At 41.0% G+C, this 22937-nt stretch overlaps 2 protein-coding genes across 8 annotated transcripts in view; one reads left to right on the top strand and one right to left on the bottom strand.

Annotated features, from left to right (window-relative positions):
• LRRC8D (leucine rich repeat containing 8 VRAC subunit D) overlaps positions 1 to 22937 on the top strand; it is a 142566-nt gene that overhangs the window by 4828 nt on the left and 114801 nt on the right. Inside the window, exon 2 of one of the 7 annotated variants that reach the window (XM_049879845.1) lies at positions 20923 to 21108. The exons of the other annotated variants lie outside the window; for them this stretch is intronic. The gene's annotated coding sequence lies outside the window, so the exon portion shown is untranslated. The remainder of the gene's footprint in view (positions 1 to 20922; positions 21109 to 22937) is intronic. 7 annotated transcript variants of the gene reach the window in all.
• On the bottom strand, positions 6774 to 6929 carry LOC126073313 (60S ribosomal protein L39-like). Its single transcript, XM_049879863.1, has one exon. The coding sequence runs from the start codon at positions 6927 to 6929 to the stop codon at positions 6774 to 6776; it is 156 nt and encodes a 51-aa protein (XP_049735820.1).

Genomic DNA, 22937 nt, shown 5'->3' with positions numbered 1-22937 from the left:
TTAAGAACTGTATTATGCCAATGCACCGAATTGTCCCCTGAGACCTGGTCTAACTTCTTCACCTAACTTTACTATTTACTAGTAAATTCTTACATTTCCTACCAGCCTCTCTTTAAATGCCCCCAGGAACAGGGAATTCTCTACTTACCAAGGCAGTGTGTTATAAATTTAGACTGTTTATATTACTAGAAGAGTCTTCCTCATTTTTAGCTAAAGACTTCTGCCTTGAAACTTTCTTCCATTGATTCTGTTCCTCTGGAACTACCCACTTCCACATGGGACAGCCCTCGGAATGCACAAAGACAGTGTGATGACCCACATCATCCCCATACTTTTGTCAGTATAAAATAGTCCCGTTTCTTTTCATCGTCCTGCATGGGACATGGTTTCTAGATGTCTTCATTGTTAACATTTCTCATGGAGAGTAACCGGATTTGAATATGGTATTTGAAATGTGGTCTGGCTGACAAATAGTGCAGTAGGACAGCTGTTTCCTGAGACACATAACTATTTACTGCAGCTTGAGCTTACAACTGCCTTTTTTGTTTGTTTTTAAAGCAGCCCCTGACACAGGCTCATGTATACATAGGATGGTTAAAACTCCCAGATATTTGTCATATGAGGTGCTGCATCCGTAATTATTGGGCAAAAAAAAAAACTTTTTGTGCAGTGGAAGTTTTTTTTTTTAAATTGTACTTGAAGTGAAAGTTTATAATTCACGGCACTTTCTCATACTAAAACTTATACACACATGGTTACGTGACCATAGTTGCACTCCATATAATGTGATAGCACGTTCCTCCTCTCCACCCTGTATTTTCTGTGTCCTTTCAACCAGGTCCTGCCCCCTCTGCCTTCTCATCTCAGCCCTGGACAGGAGCTGCCTGCTTAGTCTCGTGTCTACTTGAGCTAAGAACCACACTTCTCACCAGTATCATTTTATGTCTTATAGTCCAGTCTAATCTTTGTCTGAAGAGTTGGCTTCGGAAATGGTTTTAGCTTTGGGCTCATAGTCTGGGGGCCGTGTCCTTTGGAGTCCTTCTAGCCTCAGACCATTAATTCTGGTCTTTTTTTTTTTTTTTTTTACTAGAATTTGAGTTCTGCACCCCACTTTTCTCCTCCATCAGGGACTCTCTGTTGTGTTCCCTGTTAGGGCAGTCATTGGTGGTAGCCGGGTACCATCTAGTTCTTCTGATCTTAGGCTGATGGAGTCTCTGGTTTATGTGGCCCTTTCTGTCTCTTGGGCTCATATTTTCCTTGTATCTTTGTAGTGTTCTTCATTCTCCTTTGCTCCAGGTAGGTTGGGACCAATTGACGCATGTTAGATGGCTGCTTGCTAGCTTTTAAGACCCCAGATACCACTCACCAAAGTGGGATGCAGGATGTTTCCTTAATAAACTTTGTTATATCGTTGACCTAGATGTCCCCTGAAACCATGGCCCCCCCAGACACCCACCCCTACTACTCTGTCCCTTGGAGTGTTTGGTTGTATTCAGGAAACTTCTTAGCTTTTGGTTTAGTCCCATTGTGCTGACTTCCCCTGTATTGTGTGTTGTCTTTCTCTTCACCTAAAATAATTCACGTCTACCATCTAGTTAGTGAATACCCCTTTTTGCTCCCTCCCCACCCTCCTAACCATCAATGAATGTTTTCTTCTGTGTTTAAACCTTTTCTTGAGTTCTTATAATAGTGGCCTCATACAGTGTTTATCCTTTTGTGACTGACTAATTTCACTCAGCATAATGCCTTCCAGATTCATCCACGTTATGAGATGCTTCGTAGATTCATTGTGTAGCATTCCATTGTGTGAATGTACCATGATTTGTTTATCCATTCATCCGCTGGTGGACGCCTAGATTGTTTCTATCTTTTTGCTATTGTAAACAGTGCTTCAGTGAAAATGGGTGTGCGTGTATCTATTCATGTGAGGGCTCTTATTTCTCTAGGGTATATTCCAAGGAGTGGGATTGCTGGATCGTATGGTACTTATATTTCTAGCTTTTTAAGGAAGCGCCAAATCGATTTCCAAAGTGGTTGTACCATTTTACATTCCCATCGGCAGTGTATAAGTGTTCAGTCTCTCCACAACCTCTCTGACATTTATTATTTTGTGTTTTTTGGATTAATGCTAGCCTTGTTGGGGTGAGATGGTATCTCATTATAGTTTTGATTTGCATTTCTCTAATGGCTAATGATGGTGAGCATTTCCTCATGTATTTGTTAGCTGCCTGAATGTCTTCCTTGTTGAAGTGCCTGCTCATATCCTTTGCCCACTTTTTAATTGGGTTATTTGTCTTTTTGTTGTTGAGGTTTTGCAGTATCTCGAAGATTTTAGAGATTTGAAAGGTTAAAAAAATTTTTTTTTCTATTCCTGTTCAGTTTTATACTCTTTTATTTTGGTCCAGAATACTAGCCCGTTGAGACTTTTAAATCTTGATTCTGCCTTTTCTAATGTTAGAGAGGAATAGAGGATGCCGAAAGCTCTGTAGGCATTTATATCAGGACTACACAAAATCCGGTAGCTTGCATTGCTGGTGCTGTTGAGAGCTGGGGCTTCTGACTGATGGAGACGAGTTTCAGGAGCTGATTAGTCAGTCCTTAGTTTAGGGGCTTCTGAGGAATCTGTGTTTGTGGCCAAGCCACATTGCCTTCGGCTCTTGCAATGTTTGTACCCTTTCAAAATTGCTCTGAGTCTGTTGCAAGCTTCTAAAATCTGTACACCATCCTCTGGGGTCTTTGTAAATGTTTAGACATCTGGAAGAGCATTTCTAATGTTTTATGCAAATCTGCAGCTTGCCAGATCAGAGTTACTTTTGAAATTCGTGAAGAGGCATGTGGGATAACCAGTACTAGCAAAAACCACATATGAACTTGGTCCCTGGGCTAAGCTGCTTTTTTTTTTTTTTCTCTTTCCTTTTTTTTTTTGGCTAGCATACAGCTTTATGTTTAGTTATGGAGAGAAGATTGGGGCTTAGAAACAAACCATTTTCCCAAAAGCAAGCTTTAGCTTGTCATTGATATAATTTTATATTTAACTCAGATGTCACACGTCTTCACTGAGAGGACATTAGGGAGATTACCGTTCCCAGATAACTTCTGAAGCAGGTGGGTCACAAAGCCTAGATAAATTAATGCCAAATTCTCAGACTGTTCTGGATCTGTCTAACAAACTAGATTTAAGTAATTGCTTGTTATGGGTGAAACCCTGGGGGCGTAATGGTTAAGTGCTAGGGCTGCTAACCAAGAGGTTGGCAGTTCATATTTACCACATGCTCCTTGAAAACTCTGTGGGGCAGTTCTACTCTGTCCCATAGAGTCCCTATGAGTCAGAATCGACACAACAGCAACAGGTTTGGTTTGGTTTTTGGTTTGGTTTGGGTGGTAGCCATCCATCAGTATCAAAGGGTTTCTAGAGTGAAGTTCTAGAACTCATAGCCACCATGTGTGACCTCTTTGTTAAAAATGTCCATTGTGTCCTGTTCCCTTGTTGGTGTGTTGTCTGTCCAGAGGGTGCAGTCCCTATGGTCTTAGTTCTCTGCTGGTCCACAGGAGAAATCCGTCTCCAGACTCTGGAGATGAAGGCTATTCCTTTGGGAAGAAGGGATATTTTGTGAATATATGAAATTTCTTGGGGGGGGGGAAATAATTGAAAATCCTTAAATATCATCCTCTTATATTTTCAAAGGCTATGCCAAAGTTGAAGTCACCTTGGAATTAAAGATAGAACCGTAGCGTTTTGAGTAGGAAGAATTTTATAGCTGAAATGAATCAATCATTGAATTTTATAGATGAGAAAATCAAGGCACAGGGAAGTGATGGGAGTAACTTAAGCTTACACATGTAGTGACCGAGCAGGCACTAGAATCTTAACTGCCTTAAAGAACACAAATATAGGCTAAGGATAAAGATTTATCTCTGGTTAGTGTGTAAACAGTGGGGTCCCTCAGGTCTTATTTACATAATCGATCCAAAAGGAGGAGCCCACAGTGGAATTTCTAGGGTTACATGTAACAGTAAACTCTTATGAATTATGAAATATTTAACCAATGGGGATTTAATCCAGGGAAACTACACTTGAATGTGTTAGTCATCAGAAGATTTGCAGGTGAGTTTCTATGTGGGCCAACTACAAGGTCAGGTATTAACAGGGAAATTACAGAACTATCATAGGATAGGAGCCCTGGTGGTGCGGTAGTTAAGAGCTTGGCTGACCAAAAGATTGGCAGTTCAGATATACCAGCCGCTCCTTGGAAACCCTATGGGGGCAGTTCTGCTCTTTCCCGTAGGGTCGCTAGGGGTTGGAATCAACTAGATGGCATTTGTTTGTTTGTTTTTTGTATAGGATAATGTTTTGTTGGGGAAACCCAGGAAGGGGGAAATACTTTCACAATGTTGTCTCAACTTGCTGTTATAGATAAAAAGGAGAGGAAATGCTAAGCTTCATCCAAAGATTTTGGAAACAAAACAGAAAACAGTCTTAAATGAGTTCCCATTGTGCTTTGTTCAAAGTCACGGGGTACCTATCCTTAAGAAAGACACTGGAGTTGCATTGACTGACATAACGGTGCCTAGAAAGTTTGGAACTTTCCATTAGAGTGTAAGTTCCATGAGCACAGGGACCTTGCCCATCTGTTTCTCTGATAAAATATTAGGGCTTATAAAAGTGTCTGGAAAAAAGACAACTGGGAGGAGATGTTATTGAAGCCCATGAAACCACTAGGATAGGGACACCTAATCCAAGTAAAGCTCCCTGTGGTATTTTAATTGCCTGCTCACCTGTCTTCATCCTCCAGTACTCCCTTAGTATGGAAGAGGTGAATTTGTCTTGTTCACCGTTGTTGCCCTAGTACCTTGTTTATGGCAAGCTCACCATTAGTGTTTGTTGCCCAAGGAAGGAATGAAGAGGTACACCTTAAAGTTTTATATGCCAGAAATTCAGGATGGACATAATCAAAGGAGCGTTTTAAAAATACACATGCTCAGGCCCTGTCCCCTACCTATTGAATCAAAATCTCTGGTGGGGAGACTTAGGCATGACAGTTTTGAAAAAAGCCCTTCCCTCGGATGATTCTGATGTACAGCCACACCTGAGAACTACCGTCATACTTAGTTGAACACAAAGGTGGGATACTGACTGAAGATACCTTCCAAAAATTTTGAAACGTTCATGTAACTGGCCCAAATTAGTTATTAAGACAAATAAGGAGCTTTAAGATACATCTTTCTCCTTAGAAAGTGTTGACCAAGATAACATTTCCACAGTGGGGCCTCAGTGCCTCTATGAGATCTTGCATCCTGGACTGGATAGCATGATGGGGCCAACTCAGTCCGTTCTTGAGCAGTGGCTTCCAGATGTGAGTCCCTGGTGACGCTTTCACTCACCCAGGAAAAAATAAGAACCACGACAGTGTAGCAAGTGTTCCAGTTTTAATTTTTGTACTAAGTTTATTCAACTTAAAGGGTGTTTGAGAGGTTACATTATTTTTATGGTAGAGTTCTTGGTGGTAGTTTGCTGTTTGGTGTCAGTTTCTTAATAACATAAAACCTGGTAATATTGTGACAGTCCTCTTTTTGAAATTTTACTGGTCTATGAATTCAAAGATCTGAGAACCATTAGTGCTCTGAGGTTTTCATTATGTCGGTAGCTTCCTCTTAACACCTGCTATTGGGGAAGTCTCACAAATATTGATGTTAGTTAGATTCTCTTACACATGTTTCTTTTCTTAAAAACTTTTCTTTCCTCCCCTTCTTGCTGGTAATTGTTAGGAACATTGCCAGAGAACGATTCACTTCCCCAGCAATGCATAAATCCCATTGTTAAATCTTAGCGTCAACACAGCAATGAATTCTAGAGGGCAGGGAGAAGAAGGAAGGGTGTACAAGACAACCCTTCTCCCTGAAGGATGTTGGCCACCAAAAAGGTGCTTCTGTACATGTCATATGGTAGAGAGAGACAAGACAGATCTAATGGCTGAGTACAAAATGCCATCAGTCAAAATTCTCTTTGTAGATTGTACCCAACCCAGTTCCAAGAAATGACTGAAAATTCAGATTTTTTTGGAGAATGGCACTCTACTGAATTTTTTAAAATCAGTTGTCGGATATAACTAGTTTTTGAACTTAGCTGGCCAGGTGTGCTAGACCTCCTGAATTTTTACTATATTCTAGAAGCCTGAGTTATTTAAAATCTCTTGGTTTTAAAAGGTTTGTCAATTCAGCTTTAACTACTATTTGTTGAGCATTTATTAATCAAACGTGGGCTCTGGAATTTACATACATCTCATTAATCCTCAAAATTATGCTGAGTGGAAGGTGGATTCAGCCTCCCTTACAGAGAAGTAAATGAAGCTTAGAGAGAGGTTAAGTGATTTGCCAAAAGTCACACACAAGTGGTAGAGCGGGAATTTGAAATCAGCCTTGTTTTCTTTCAAAGCCCATTCTCTTATCTACTTATATTTCTCTACTTAGAGTTCTTTGTATTTATTTTATAATGCCTATTAATATTTCTGCTAAAAGACAAAAAAGAGAATCAGATTTTGAGATATAAGGGGACTTTACAACTCATCTAGTTTATGCCCTATTATTTTTTTCAAAGCAAAGGCCTCATTTATTAGCGGAATCAATTTCTTAATGCAGAAACATAAAAATAAAGAAACCCAAATTTTCCCAATACATGTTCAGTTGTACAGATTGTAGTGAAATTTCAACTCGGTATGGTGGAATGCTAGTGAACCTGAAAGAGTAAATCTGTGTGCCATCCCATGCGTGACTCCTCATAGATCCAGCCTGATTTGTCTCCAGTGTCCCCTCTTGGAGTTGTACCTGATTTTATTACCAGTTTTCACTCGAATCCATTGGGGAATGAAGCGATTCTGCTTTTGTTTCTTGGCCAGGAAGCTCTTGAATCTGAAAGCCTTATGAGAAGACATGATGCGGCTGGACTGCGGCCGCTCTCACCACGATTGCAGAGAAAGGGAAAAAGCCACGCCCCTCCTTCTGTGGGTTAGGGTCCGAATCCTGCTAACACAGCTGGTTAAGTAGAGCTGCCGTGGCACCCAGGTTCTTAGGTAAAAGCAGCTGAGTGAAAATGTATCCTAGAATTGAGAGGTTAATTTAAAATCACCTAATTGTTTTGGAAACCCTGGTGGTTAAGTGGTACAGCTGCTAACCAAAATGTTGGCAGTTTGAATCCACCAGGCGCTCCTTGGAAACTCACCGGGCAGTTCTACTCTGTCCTATAGGGTCGCTAGGAGTCGGAATCAACTCGACGACAGTAGGTTTGTTTTTTTTTTTGGTTAATTGTTTTGGTGTTTTCCTTTGCTCTATTTTATATTACGGGCAGTATTGGTGATAGAGTGTCACTTGTAATAGTACATATTAAGTACCTTCTTAAGTAGAGCTGACCCTATAATAATTACATAAAAGGTTTTTTTTTCAGGTAAGCATATTATGTAATGTTTGCTAAGGTGGTATGTTCAAATTCTTGCTGAATAAATGCTATAACATGCACTTGAAAACAAGTCATCATTATCCATATCCTCCATGAATAAATATTGATGTATCTGCCATATTATAATCTGTTTTGTTTATACATTTATTATGCTCGTGTGCAGTCATTTCAGTGGAGTGAGTTTATTCTGCGAAAGTTTCTACTTCAGCTGCTTTATTTTTCATGTAAACATTTAGCCAATAATAAGTGCAAGCTGGTAAATGGTATGCAGTATTACACAGCTTTCACAAATACCTTCTTCCCTATACACACACATAACACATTTTCTCTTTAACTTAGTTCTTATAAAATATTTTCCTATTAGGGGAAAAATTTCTCTCTCTCACTTTGCGCTAAGTTCTTTTCCTTATAAATTATTTGGATCTAGCAAATTTTGCAGTAGGCAAACACTTTATAATTACAACTGTAATTTCTTCACTCACCAGGGAGAGAGACAGAGAGAATGAGAGTGGAATTCCAGCTCTCGCCTGGAGGTCTCAGGCAAATACCAACCAGTCAGTGCCTGAAGTGGGCCTCCTAGAAGGTGGCTTATGCCATCTGGTACTTGGCCTCAGGGAAGTGGAGATGGGAAGGCAGGGATGGGCATGGGCTGAACTAGAAAATGCAAGTCTTTGTCTAGAGGGGGTCACTGCCATTTAGCAGCCCACTGTTGCCAGGTGGGAATGTGGGCTGAGGTCGCCAGATCTTCTGATTTTTCACTGTAATGCAGAAGTCTGGATTATTATGTAAAATCTGGTTTAAAAGCTTGACTGATTCAAAATTTTAAATAAGAGTCTGCTGCAGGCCAAAAAAATAGCTTTGTGGACTGAATACAGCTTGTGAGCTAGATCCTTAGAGGTGGCCCAATAAATGGAAATATAAGATTGGAATAAAGACCACAATACACTTGTAAAAATCAATTTAACTTGAAGCAAATAAAAACTTGATTTCATCTTTTTGTGCCCCCCCCCCCACATATATGTAAAGCAGAACAAAATAAACTCAAAACCCCATACTCGTTGAGGAAACAATTTCTGCTCTTTAAATTTTGGTGTATTATGTCTGGAGTGGATGCATTTAAGGTGAGTTGTCATGCCAGGGAGTAATAGGTTCAGAGAGAAATACATAGACTATGGGAATGGAGCAGCCAGTAGAAGGTGATGTGGTATATTGGGGTAGGAGGGAGGTATGAGAGGGCAGGTGGGCCCAGTGTTAGTGGTAGAGAGTGAGGGGTAAGCGCCACTTGTAGTTGGAGAAAGAGATCATGTATCACAGAAGATAATGGAAGGAGATTTGTTTATTGTCTTAGTTATCTAAAACCAAAAAAATCAAACCCATTGCTGTAGAGTCGATTCTGACTCCTACCAATCCTGTAGGACAGAGTAGAGCTGCCCCCTAGGGTTTCCAAAGCTGTAATCCTTAGGAGTAGCCCTGGTGGCCCAGTGGTTAAGAGCTCGGATGCTAACCAAAAGATCAGCAGTTCAAATCCACGAGCTGCTGCATGGGAACTGTATGGGGCAGTTCTGCTCTGTCCTAAAGGTTGTCATAAATCAGAATGGATGAGACGGAAGCCGGTTTAATCTTTACAGAAGCAGACTGCCACATCTTTCTCCTGTGGAGCAGCTGGTGGGTTGGAACTGCCGACCATTCAGCTAACAGTGGAATGCTTAACCACTGCACTACCTGGGCTCCTTCTTAGTTATCTAGTGCTGCTATAACAGAAATACCACAGGTGGGTGACTTTAACAAACAGAAATTTACTTTCTCACAGGAGGCTGGAAGTCTGAAATTAGGGTGCCTGCTCTAGGGAAAGGCTTTCTCTCTTTCTTGGCTCTGTTCCTTGGCTTCTTGTTGTTCTTCATGTGGCATGACATCTGTCTTCCCAACTGTGCTTCCTTGCTCTGCCCTAACCTATGCTTTTATATCTCAAAGGTGATTGACTTAAAACACAGCCTGTATTGATACGGCCTCTTAACACAGTAGAGAAAAACCCATTTCCAAATGGGGTTATAACCACAGCTATGTGTGTTAGGATTTATAATACATATTTTGGGGTACACAGTTAAATCCAGAACATTCTACCCTTTGGCCCCTCCAAAATTCATGTCTTTCCCACATGCAAAACACATTCACCCTATCAGATCATCCCCAAAGTCTTAACTCCAAGACCAAAATCTCAACTCTAAGACCAAAATCAAATCTGGGTGAGATTTTAGGCATATTCCATCCTGGTGCAAAATTCTTCGTCTGTTATCCTGTGAAATCTAGAATACAAGTTATCTGCTTCCAAAGTATAATGGTGGATCAGGTGCAAGGTAGACATTTCCATTACAAATGGAAGAAATTAGAGGGAAAGAAGGGATGACAGGCACCAAGCAAATGCAAAAGCCAGCAGAACAAATTACATTAACTCTCAAGGCTTGAAAATAATCTGTTACCCAGGACCATCTGGGCAATGACTCTGCCTTACATACTCTGGGTGTTGGCTATAATCTTTGGATTCTAGATAGAGGCCCCTTGACCCTGGGCTTCCACCTTGCCTTCCAGGCCTACTGGGATGGCAACTCTGCTCCCTCGGCTTTGGGTGGCCCTATTCTCTGAGTGGCAGCCCCACACCCTCGGCCCCACAAGGCGCCATTCTTCTGCCTTTTGGGTACACCGGTCCTGCCCCTTCAGCTTTGAGCAGAGGCCCCATCCTCTTGACATACGTAAATGGCAGCCCTACACTCTAGAGCTGATGAAGATCTGACTCTTTGAAACCCAGAAGGCTAGGGTTCAACCCTTTGAAACTTAGACAGCCCTGCTTTCCATGCTCCTTAGAACAATTCCTCTAATCTGCAAAACTTCTCCAGGGATAGTCCTTTTCTTTTCTTGGAGGACAACAGATGTATCTCCTTTGGCCTGTTTTCTGCTTGTAGAATTCCAAGAGGCAGATAGCTTTCTTTCCTTTTGTTCTGTCTCTTTCCCCTTCAGTCTAAGCTGATGTTTTTTTTGCCATGATAGTTGATTAGATCCATCAGTCGCAGGTTTAATCTCTTTAAAAAGAAAATTGTATAGCCATGTCCTTGGTGAAAATTTTAGGGCATATGTCCTTAGTTTGTGTAACAGAAGTTTCCAAATCTTTAAGTTCTGTTTTCATTTTGCGTTGTTCATTTAAGTCCATCTCCTTCCGCTCACGTATTACTATAAGCTCCAAGGTGAAACCATGTGGCCCCTTTAAGATCTTGCTTAGAAATCTCAGCCAAATACCCGAGTTCATCACTTACAAGTTCTACCTTCCACCAACCATTTGAACATAATACAGATGAGTTTTTTTGCTACTACATAAAAAGCACCCTTCCTCCATTGTCCGATCACATGTTCATCACGTATTTTCTAAGATAAGAGATTTTCTGTATGGCTCTCCTCACTTCTGAGCTCTCACAAGAATTTCCTGTGATGGCCATAATTCTATAAACTGCCCCTTCAACACAATCTAGGGACTTACTGTGAAGCACCTCAAAATTCCTCCAGCTTCTACCCATTATCCAATTCCAAAACCACTTCTACATTTTAGGTATTTAAGGCAGCACCCCACTCTCCAGTGCCATAAAATATAACATTGATTGAGAATAAGTGGGGAAGGGAGGGAGAAAAAAAGAGTCCTTACAAGAGAAAGGGAAAATTGAATATTTAGAAATATTGCAGAATCTGTGTGGGTGGATAAAGAGTGCTATTATTTTGCCATTCTTAGTATGATCACATTAACTTATGTTGTGGATTTTGCTACAGGGGGTTTAGAGGCAAAGGGAAGGGAGAAGGGCTCATGTTAGCGAGAAATAGTGAGAAAAAGCAGAGGGGTCCACAGAACATCAAATATAAAAAAGTGACCCAGGAAAGCTGCAAAATACAGGCATTGCGGAAAGCTGGCTATGCTAGAGTAAGAACCAACATTCTTTTTTTTCCCCCAAACCACAAGATTGTCTAGGGGGTATGTGTGACAGACCTGAGAGAAGAGAAGACTCCCGGCACCAGCTTGCTTTGCTTGTGGAAGGCCTGTGCTCAGCACTGCTTGGACTGGCCCCAGGGTTCCTTTGGGAGAAAAGTATTGGTTGGGTTTTAGTCCCCTCTCCCTGGGCTACATGTCCCACAGGAAACAGCCTGACTGTACTGTGACCTGGTCTTTAGTTTTATGTGCTGTTCTGCGTAAAATGCTTCTGTAGTTTGTGTAATTGTATACACTTCCTCTTTGAGGGAAGAACATGCTCAGCATCATTTTTCAAGCTAAAAGAACTGAAGAAAAAATTCAAGCCTCGAGTTGCAATACTGAAGGAGTCTATGAATCAGAATCCACTCTACTGCAACGAATTTGGTTTTTTTTTTTTGTTTCATGGGCAAAATACTGAATGATGCAGAAAGCATCAAAAGAAGAAGGAATACACAGAGTCATTGTACCAAAAAGAATTGGTCAACATTCAGCCATTTCAGGAGATAGCATGTGATCAAAAACCAATGGTACTGAAGGAAGAAGCCCAAGCTGCATTGAAAGCAGTGGCAAAAAACACACGTCCAGGAATTGACAGAATACCAGTTGAAATGTCTCAACAAATGAATGCAGTGCTGGAAGCACTCACTTGTCTATGGCAAGAAATTTGGTAGACAACTACGTGGTGAACTGATTGTAATAACTCCAGCTTTGTGCCAATTCCAAAGAAAGGTGAACCAATGGAATGTGGAAATTATCCAATAATATCATTACTGTCACATGCACGTAAAATTATGCAGAAGATAATTCAAGAACAGTTGCAGCAGTACATCAACTGAAAATTCAAGCAGATTCAGAAGAGGACGTGGAACGAGAGAGATCATTGCTGATGTCAGGTGGATCTTGGCTGAAAACAGAGAATACCCAAAAGCTGTTTACTTATGTTTTGTTGACTATGCAAAGGCTTTTGACTGTGGATCATGACAAATTGTAGATAACATTGTGAAGGAAGAGAATTCTAGAACACTTAATCTCATGAAGAACCTCTGCATTGACCAAGAGGCAGTTGTATGAACAAAACAAAGGGATACTGCACGATTTAAGGTCAGGAAAGGTATGCAACAGGTTGGCATCCTTTCACCATCTAAGTTGACCAAATAATCCGAAAAGCTGGACTATATGAAGAACATGGCATCAGGATTGGAGAAAGACTCATTTACAACCTGCGACATTCAAATGACACAGCCTTGCTTGCTGAAAGCCAGGAGCACTCGGAGAACTACTAATGAAGATCAAAGTCTACAGTTTTCAGTATGGAGCACACCTCAGCGTAAAACAAAAATCCTCACAACTGGACCAAGAAGTAACATCATGATAAAATGGAGAAAAGATTGAAGCTGTAAAAGATTTTATTTTACTTGGATCCACAATCAATGCCCATGGAAGCAGCAGTCAAGAAATCAAAGGACGTATTGCATTGGGCCGATCTGCTGCAAAAGACCTCTTCAAAGTGTTAAAAAGCAAAGATGTCGACCTTGAGGGCTAAGTTGCCCCCGACCCAAGCCGTGGTATTTTCCATTGCCTCATATGCATTCAGAAGCTGGATGATGAATAAGGAAGCCTGAAGAAGAATGGATGCACTTGGAATATGGTGTTGGTGAAAAATATTGAATATACAATGGCCTGCAAAAAGAACAAACCAATCTGTTTTGGAAGAAATACAGCCAGAATGCTCCTTGAAAGCGAGGATGGTGAGACTTCATCTCACGTACTTTGGGCATGTTATCGGGGGGACCAGTCCCTGGGAAGGACATCATGTTGGGTAGAAGGTCAGCAAAAAAAGAGGAGGACCCTCAACAGATGGTTTGACACAGCTGGTGCAAGAATGTGCTCAAACATAATGCTTGTGAGGATGGTGCAGGACTGGGCAGTGTTGTGCATGATGCCTGTGAGGTGGAACTGACTCTGATGGCACCTAACAATAACTCCCTCTTTGAAAGAGGAGAAAATGGTAATATTTTAACAGACCCCCCATTACTAGCTGAGCCTAGAATACTAGCCTGAGAGGGGATTTTTCTCTTAATCATCCCAAGTATAGTGCATTGTTCCTGGAATTTCAGCATTTTCTGGGAAGGAAACCTTTTGATTCATCAGCACATTTTATTCCAGTCCTTAGGACACTCATCCCTGTATGATGTGAACCATGTCTCCCCAATTAGTATAACTTTAAATTTGCTGACGCTTTTGGTTGCCTTTACATGAAAATAAAGAATGCATTTTTAAAATGTCTTTGCATTAATTAGTTGAGAGTCTTGTTTTTTTTCTCATTATGGCAACTGGTTTGTAGTGTTGAGAGAATGGACACAGGTTTCCTTGTACTGTTGCTGTGAAGAGAGAAAATTCTTCATATTCCACTGATTACTCTTCTGGGGACTTTAGTCTACAGATGGAAATCCTGGAAGATCCTATCTGGAAGTGAAATTTGTAAATAATATTTGTGCTGGTTTTGAGCATTATAGATTAACAAGTTGTATAAGAAGTCATCTTTAACCTTCGTACAAGATATGTTTAGGAAAAAAAGCCCATCCTAGCGGCCAGTGCATTCTGAAAATATTTATAGGAAACACTTTTGAAGCATTCACTCTGTGCCAGGCACTGTCGAGCACTTTAACATATATTAATTCATTTACTCCTCACAATAGCCCCATTTTGTAGCAGAGGAAACCGAGGCCCAGCTCCCCAGTTCTGGCTGCACCTCCCAATCACCTTGAGCAGCCAAAAATTCAGGGTCACACTGGTAAGTGGCAGAGCTACGATTTGACCAGTCCAAGCAGTCCTGTCTTCGAGATTTGTTTTCTTGAGGACTGCGGCATTGCCTCCTGTACTCTCTCTCACAACAAAAACCATAACGAATTTGCTTTAGAAAACTTTTGCTTTGCACATCACCTCAGTCTTAAAACTCAGGATCAAAAAAGGAAAGAAAATTCTATTTCTCCCCTATTACCTGTTCCTCAAACCAAATGTACAAACAGAATCATCAGGAGACAATTCCCATCCGGGAACAGGAAAGCTGACTAAAGGATATTCCTGGAACTACTGAAATGCTAGACTGATCATTAAAAAGGCTGTATGTAGTTGGAGCCTTGTTGCTGTGACAGCTCTGACCCTGGGCACCAGGATTATTAAGAGCACAAAACCCATCTATTTTACCTTTACATTTAGTGGATTTGGTGAGCTTCTAAGAGCATTTGTAAAAATTCTTTTCATAACTAAAAAAATAGGCAGTGGGAAGGATCTAGGATCTTGAGCTTAGATCCTGGTCCAGGCACACTTCTGCTGATTTGTTGTCTGATGTTGGATTTCTCAAGACTTGGATTTCATCATCTGTAAAATGGGAAAGGGAACAATAGTGGCAGTAGGATTGATTTGGTAAAGAAGAGCTAGTATATGAGACAGTATTTTATTAACAACAGTAGCCATGTGTGTTAGGCAGTGAGTTGACCAACATGTCCTTTCCGAGTCTTGGAAGTCTTCCATGGGTGGATGTTGAGGTAGATGCTTGGGAGCAGTGGAAGAAGGTTTGTGTTACTACAAACTCCTTTCCTTTCCTGTTCTCTCTTTACCTGTTACAGTGTGAATGATAGTGTGGGTGTCGACTCAGTTTCTGGCCCAAATTCCTTTTCCTTGGTTTTTTCCCCCCTCCTACTTTTGGGCTCGCCTCCAGTTTGCCTACAAAGTGCTGTTTGTTGTAAGGGTGAAGCAGTCGATTCTCTGGGCAGCGACACTGTGGCTGCAGGCAGTTACTGTAGTTGAAAGCAAAAAGCTAAGCTCGAGTAGGAGGGACACTGACAGGGCTTGTTCATTAGAATTGTATACATGGATTTTTGAAGGAAAGAAAGGGGAGTAAGAGATAACTTCTCAATGGAGAGATTATGAAATGCCCTTCATAACAGAACAAAATTGGGTAAGGAGAAAGGGCTCTGAGAAGCCACTCCTTATTACTTTGAGAGCAAATACTTTTTGAACTATTAATATGTCTGCAGTACACTTTAGTAGAATAGGAAATAGGGATAATAATAAATAACAACAATGGCCATCATTTTAGGTGGTCTGCATTTGGCCAAATACTTGTCATGTTTTATCCTCACATTAGCTGTGAAGGCAGGTACCAATGGTGTCCCACTTCAAAGATTAAAAAATGGAAGTTCAATGTGGTTAAGTAACCTGCTCAGTTAAATTGCCAGTAAATAACTATAAGAACTAAATTATGGACCTAGGTCTGTCACTTATCCGCAATAGGAAAAGCAGGATATGTCGTAGCGTAGTGTTGGGAGCTCATCTGCTAACCAAAAGATTGGTGGTTCAAAACTACTAGCCACTCCTTGGAAACCCTACGGGACAGTTCTGTGCTGTCCTGCAGGGTTGCTATGAGTTGGAATTGATTCGATGGCAATGGTTTTTTTTCAAGGGAGAGACAGGCATGTAAGCAATTTAGTGTCATTCAGGTCAGCATTCAGAATATGCTGTAGTTCCTACAGGAGCTAAATTTTGTGGGCATTTGCTCAGAGGAAGGAGGGACTGGTTTTGACTGGAAAGACCAGGGAAGGTTTCATAAAGAAGAATAACTTGAGCAGGATATTGAAGGATGTGAAGGATGGCAATGGGTAGAAAAATAGGTGGGGGAGCTGAGGAACATTGGAGCAGCAAAGTATGGAGACCTGCCAAGTACATAGTGAGCTTGGGTAATGGTGTGGTGATGGAGTGCAGAGGTATGTAGTAGGAAAGGAGGCCAGAAAAATCATTTGGGACAGAGTATGGCAGACCTACATTGTCCCGCTAAGGAGTTCGGACTTCACACGATAGGCTTGGAAGGTTATTTCATTGAAGGTTCTTGAGAAGGGAAATAATTTGCTGTAGTCAGTGACCTCAGTGATTCTGGTGGTAGAACAAGAAAGGAGTAGAATGTTTGCAGCAGACATCCCCCAGAAAAGCTGCACCTGAAGGTCACCTGGGAGCTTCAGTGTCCCCCCCCCCCCCCCCCCCACCGCCAGATTCTGCTACAGCAGGCCTACCAGGTCCTGGGAGGTTATGTTAAAAGGCCTTGCAGGTCATTGTGAGTGTAGTTAAGTGAGGGATCATTTCCTGTGGGCATTAGGACTTGAGGCTAAACTTGGGTTTATCATTGTGTGAATGATCGTTAAACCATGGGAGAAGGCCAAATCATCAAACCTTGGGGAATATTTCTGTATACAGGCAAAGAGGGTTTTATGGTTTTCCTTTATTTTTCTGTGAATATTAAATAATAATGTCCAGTCATTAGCATTTGACATTTTTCCCATTCCTGTGTAGAATGTAGTATGGCTCTTATCTTTATACCTTTGTGCTAAATTTCCTTTTCTCTTTTCTTTACTCAGAATGAAGTAGAGGAACTCAGCCATGTATAGGAGACTAAACAGGCACATCAGCCCAAGGGCAAGGACAAGAAGGCAGGAGGGGACAGGAAAGTTGGAGTAGTGGAAATGGGGAACCTAAGGTTGAGAAGAGAGAGTATTGACACATCACAGGGTTGGCAGCTGTCTTAGTCATCTAGTGCTGCTGTAACAAATACCACAAGTGGATGGCTTTAACAAAGAGAAATTTGTTTCCTCACAGTAAAGTAGGCTAAAAGTCCAAATTCAGAGCATTAGCCCCAGGGAAAAGGCTTTTGCTCTCTGTCGGCCTTCTCATCAATTTTTCCCTGGACTAGGAGCTTCTTTGCGCAGGAACCCCCAGGGCCCAAAGGACTCACTCTGTTCCTGGCACTGCTTTCTTGGTCGTGTGAGGTCCCCAACTCTCTGCTTGCTTCTCTTTCCTTTTATCTCTTGTAAGATGAAAGGTGGTGTAGGCTACGCACCAGGGAAACCCCCTTTACGTTGGATCAGGGATGTGACCTTGGTGAGAGTGTTACAATCCCACCTTAATCCTCTTGCACATAAAATTATAATCACAAAATGGAGGACAACTGCACAGTACTGGAAATCAAAGCCCAGCCAAATTGATACACACATTTTTGGGGGGGACATAATTCAGTTCATAAAAGCAACCAATGTCACAAAACAATATGTGTATTAATTGTTAAATGAGAAACTAATTTGCTCTGTAAACCTTCACCTAAAGCACAGTTAAAAAAAAAGGAAGTAGAATATGTAGGATTTCATTGGTGCCTGCTCTCTTCATTGGCAGCCTGTCCTAGAATATGAGCTGTGGAGCCTACTGTCTGGGATTTAACCAGACTCTGCCATTTACTAACCATAGGACCATGGAAAAGCTACTTACCTTTCAATAAAATGGAGATATAACAGTATTTTCCTGTTAGGATTAATTGTGAGGATTAAACAGTTTCTGGAAAAGGCTTAGAACATTTCTGAGACATAGTTAACACTCGGATCTTAGGCTGTTGTTGCTGTTAATTGTTGTCATTAATTCTGCAGATACCCGAAGGTATTCCTTTCCCTAGTTTCCCGTAGATAGAGAGCTTCGTTTTAAAAATAACAGTACAAATTGTCATTGAGAGTAGTAAGGGTGACGTATTAGGAAGTTTGAATCATGCAGTGTTCTCTCTTTGAGGGCTTTTTATTTCCTAAAAAACATATGTTTTCCTCCAATAAAAAGCCTGCTAGGATTTCCTTAGAGCCCACATCTGGGAAAGAAACTTTCCTTGCATGTTGGCAAGTTATAGTAGTTCTGTTCTTCAGTCTCTTAGGAGTTGCATGAAAGGATGCTCACGTGTACATTTCCTGGGACCCAGCCTGAATTTGGGCCATTTTTTTTTCAAACGTTACAGACTTCTCTGACTCCTATTTCTTGAATTCTAAATCAGCTGCTAACTTTCAAAGTATAATTTTTGCTGGGAAGACAAACAGTTCTATCAAGGGAGAAGAGATTTCTCAACATTAAATAAATTAGAAATTATAATTTATGCTTAGAAAAATAATGTTAGTCCAAGTTTTAGCCTCCCACTCTCCCCTTCCTCTGCTGTTCTTTATCCTGCCGTGCGTTTGCAAACCATTCTCATGACCTTCTGTCTGTGAGGCATATTTGTAGTGGGGCCAGATTATACATCCACCAGACTTTTTCATCTGACCTCCTAAATTCAGCCTTTGAGCCCCTTCATTTCTTTGGGTTTTACTAACAAAGTCATCTGTTGAAAGGAATATTATTTCCCAGGGAACTTGATGGACAGTGTGTGGAATAACAGGATCACATTTTGTGAAGTTCAGACCTGAGGTCCTAAAATTTTAAACATTTCCAGTTTGTTATTGCTTATTTTACTTAGCTGAGTATCTTGGCATTTCATGTCTAGAGGCGGTTACTACCCTTTGGAGATCCTCAGCCCTCCCCTGCAAATGAAAAGGAGCACAAAAATGAAACTGAACTGCTTGTTTTTCCTCACCCCTCTGTTAATTTAACTAAGTCAATTGGTTTGCCCTCATTTGCCCTTTTCGCATCTCCCAAATTAATGTTACGTGCAAATTTGATTTTAACAGTGTGAATTATTTCTAAGTTACTTTTGAATACAGGTTGAATACTATTTCTTACAGCTCCTTTTCTAATCATACTTACAGACATATCCAGTGCTTTCTTTCTAGCCAGCTTAACCACTGTGTGGTTCTTATTGCCAAGTAAGTTTCAGTTGCTTTAGCTATCCTGCTTTCAAGACACGGTTTTGAATGATTCACCAAGATCACAGTACATGGGGTTCATTGCATTTCCTTCTGCTAATTCAGTTGTGTGGTAGCTAGGCAGTCCTGGAGCCCTGAAATCCAAGGTTCTGGACAAGGTGAGGAGCCTTGTTGGCACAGTGGTAAAGTGCTTGGCTGCTAATCGAAAGGTGGGTGGTTTGAACCTACCAGCTGCTCAATGGAAGAAAGATGTGGCAGCCTGCTTCTGTAAAGATTACAGCTTTGGAAACCCTGTGGGGCAGTTCTGCTCTGTCCTGTAGGGTCACTATGAGTCAGAATCAACTTGACAGCAGTGGGTTTAGTTTTTGGTTTTGGGGCAAGGTGAGGAAGCAGCCAATCTTCTTGACTTCCTGTGGGTTTGTTCCTGGCTTCTTCAGCGAAAATCGTTCCCTTCTATTCGGTATTCCTTTATTCAGCAGCACGTACCAGGCTTCACACCCCTGACCTGTAGAAACTTTTAGCCTAGTGGTCCTACAACCAGTGGTAACATTCTTGATACAAAAAGGAAAACCTCTGAACCTTTGACCCCATTCCTTTTCTTCTGCCATATCCATGGGACTGTATTGGTGGTATAGTGATTAAGAGGTACGACTCCTAACCAAAAGGTCAGTAGTTCGAATCCACCAGGCGTTCCTTGGAAGCTCTGGGGCAGTTCTACTCTGTCCTATAGGGTCCCTATGAGTCAGAATCGACTTGATGGCAGCAGGTTTGGTTTTTTTTTGTGGGATGAGGGTACCCCCTGTGAACTTTTTCACACTGGAAAAAGCAGCCCAATCCATTTGTGCTCTATTGTGAGTAAAGTGCATTAGGCAAAAGTACACTCTGTGGCCAGCCAGGCTGTCCAAGTTCTGTTATTTACTGGCAGTGTGACTTTGGGCAATTTACTTAACACCTCTCTGCTTATTTCCTGATAGGTAATAGGGAGATGAAAGAGCCCTGGTGGGGCAATGGTTAAGCGCTCAGCTGCTATCTGAAATGTTAGTGGTTCCAACTCACCTAGTGGCTCCATAGGGGAAAGATCTGGTGATCTGCTTCCGTAAAGATTATAGCCAAGAGAACCATATGGGGCAGTCCTACTCTGTAACATGGGGTTGCCGTGAGTTGAAATTGAGTCAGTGGCACCCAGCAACAACAACAACAATAGGGAGATAGTGATCAGAGTATAACTGCCCCATAGGGTTTCCAAGGAGCAGCTGGTGGATTTGAACTGCCATCCTTTTGGTTAGCAGCCAGACTCTTTAAGTACTGCTGTTAGAATTTGGTGAGCTAAGGTTAGCTTAAAAAAAAAAAGACAAATAATCTTTCACAAGTCGATAATAAAGTTTGTGGGTTTTTCAGGCACTTTGCTTTTCTTTCATGCTGTTTGCCTTGGCCGTTCCACCACAGACAAAGATAAGGAGATGAAAATCAAAGTATCAATTTTGCAACCTTAAATTATTTGTGAATTATTTTCCTCCTCTTAAACTCTGTTAAAATGGGCAATTGAAAATTGGCATATTCAAAAGACAGTCAGTGATGTGTGTGACTTATTCCCTATCAGCTGATATATTTTGCTACTTCCAGATGTGTGATCTTTCAGATGTTTACATATTTTTAAGATCAAGTCTAAGAATATTTTTTTTCTTAGTAATGAGCATTATATTTATTTGACTCGTTGGGACAAGTCCTTTTAAATTGTTGGGGTTTTATTTATTTATTTTAAATAAGAATGCCCAAGAAGAACTAAAAATTTTTTTTTTTTTTTTTAGTAAAAAAGCAGAAATAAGACAGAAAATGAACAGACGAAACATGCCTTCTAAAGAAAAAATGTCTTATAGGATCATGTTTAGTCTACATAAAACACATCGTGACCAACAGTCAGTAAATAACCCGTGGCTGTTCATTGCTGCGGTCTGTGCCAGGAACGTTTTGAATACTCTTCAACTTATGTCCAGGTATTTGCATTTAGTTGAATTTTTGTGGCATCCTGCTATTCTTTTGTTTTTTTATATTGTGCTCACTAAATCGTAGTACAACAGTCAGCATGACCCACTTAACATACATATTTACATACTAGCTGAAGAATGAAAGCGGGGAAACTTGGAAAAAATGTATAAAGATTTTATCTATCTCAATTTCGTTGGCCAGTGGATCTGGCTTATTTACATTTTTGATGCAAAAAGGACAGTCTTTCATTCCATTCCTTTTTTTTTTTTTCCTGCCGTATCTGTGGGACTACACCCCAAGAACTCCAGGACTCTGGGTGAAGTGAAGCAGCAGCTTTGGTTCAAGAGCATATTTAATCCAACTTATATCTAGTTATATTGCTAGGGCTTAAAATCAGCTGACCTGTTGCAAAAATACATGTTTATTGATTAAACTTTTTCAATATTCGGCAAAGAAGCATGATGCTGTTGTGAGAGAACATTACAAGTTGTGGGTTTTTCTTTTTTCTTTTTTTATTTATTTATTGTACTTTGGAAGAAGGTTTACAGAGCAAACAAGTTTCTCATTAAACATTTAATACACATATCGTTTTGTGACATTGGTTGCCAACCCTACGACATGTCAACATTCTCCCCTTCTCAACTTTGTGTTCCCCATTACCAGCTTTCCTGTCCCCTGCCTTCTCATCCTTGCCCCTGAGCTGGTGTGTCCATTTAGTCTTGTTTTGTTTTATGAGCCTGTCTAATCTTTGGCTGAAGGGTGAACCTCAGGAGTGACTTCAGCACTGAACTATAAGCGTGTCCGGGGGCCATACTCTTGGGGTTTCTCTAGTCTCTGTCAGGCTAGTGAGTCTGGTCTTTTTTTTTTTTTTGTGAGTTAGAATTTTGTTCTATGTTTTTCTCCGGCTCTGTCCAGGACCCTCCGTTGTGAACCCTGTCAGAGCAGTCTGTGGTGGTTGCCAGGCACCATCTAGTTGTGTGAGCTCAGTCTGGTGGAGGCTGTGGTAGTTGTAGTCCATTAGTCCTTTGGACTAATCTTTTCTCTTGTGTCTTTGATTTTTTTTTCATTCTCCCTTGCTTCCGACGGGGTGAGATCAGTGGAGTATCTTAGATGGCTGCCCACAAGCTTTTAAGATTCCAGGTGCTAGTCACCAAAGTAGAATGTACGACATTTTCTTTATAAACTATGTTATGTCAGTTGAGCTAGATGTTCACTAAGACCGTGGTCCCCAGAGCTCTCAACCCAGTAATTTGGTCCCTCAGGGAATTTGGGTGTGTCTGTGGAGCTTCCGTGATGTTGCCTTGGTCAAGTTACGCTGGCTGTCCCAGGATTGTGTACTGTCTTACCCTTACAATTTGTGTTTTAAAAGTGAGATTTTTCTGAGTAAAAGATTGTAGCATGGAATAATAAATCCACAGCCAAAATGAAGCTGTTCATTCTCTTCAATTAAAAAGAGGAAGGACAAATTCATGAAGAGTTTTAACTCCTGTAGTTAATGCTTTGGGAAAATCACTTAACATCTCTGAGCTCCACTTCTTAACTGTAACACACTGATAATGATTCCTTCCTTGGAAGGGAGTTCTGAAAATTCAGTGAGAGAGGGTGTGTGATGGTCCTATGTAAAATGTCAATAATTCTGTACAGGGTGTGTGGGTTTATGATGTGTACATTTGGAAGCTAAAAAAACTGAGGCACTAAGCTGAGGGAGAGACTGGCTCAGTTCAGTAGCCACGCTGGCCTTGACTTTCTCCCTTCCATGTCCTGTGGTGGTGTCCTCTAAGTAATGCTTTCTTCCCAACTGGCTCAAAACCAAGAAACTTTGTGCCCAAAAGTAACG

This window comes from Elephas maximus, chromosome 3 (assembly GCF_024166365.1).
Source record: "Elephas maximus indicus isolate mEleMax1 chromosome 3, mEleMax1 primary haplotype, whole genome shotgun sequence".
Taxonomy (NCBI): domain Eukaryota; kingdom Metazoa; phylum Chordata; class Mammalia; order Proboscidea; family Elephantidae; genus Elephas; species Elephas maximus.
This window is presented reverse-complemented; position numbering and strand designations above follow the sequence as displayed.

Bases quoted from the DNA above. Each gene is read 5' to 3' on its own strand.
- LOC126073313 (XM_049879863.1), bottom strand. From the start codon at position 6,929: ATGTCTTCTCATAAGGCTTTCAGATTCAAGAGCTTCCTGGCCAAGAAA.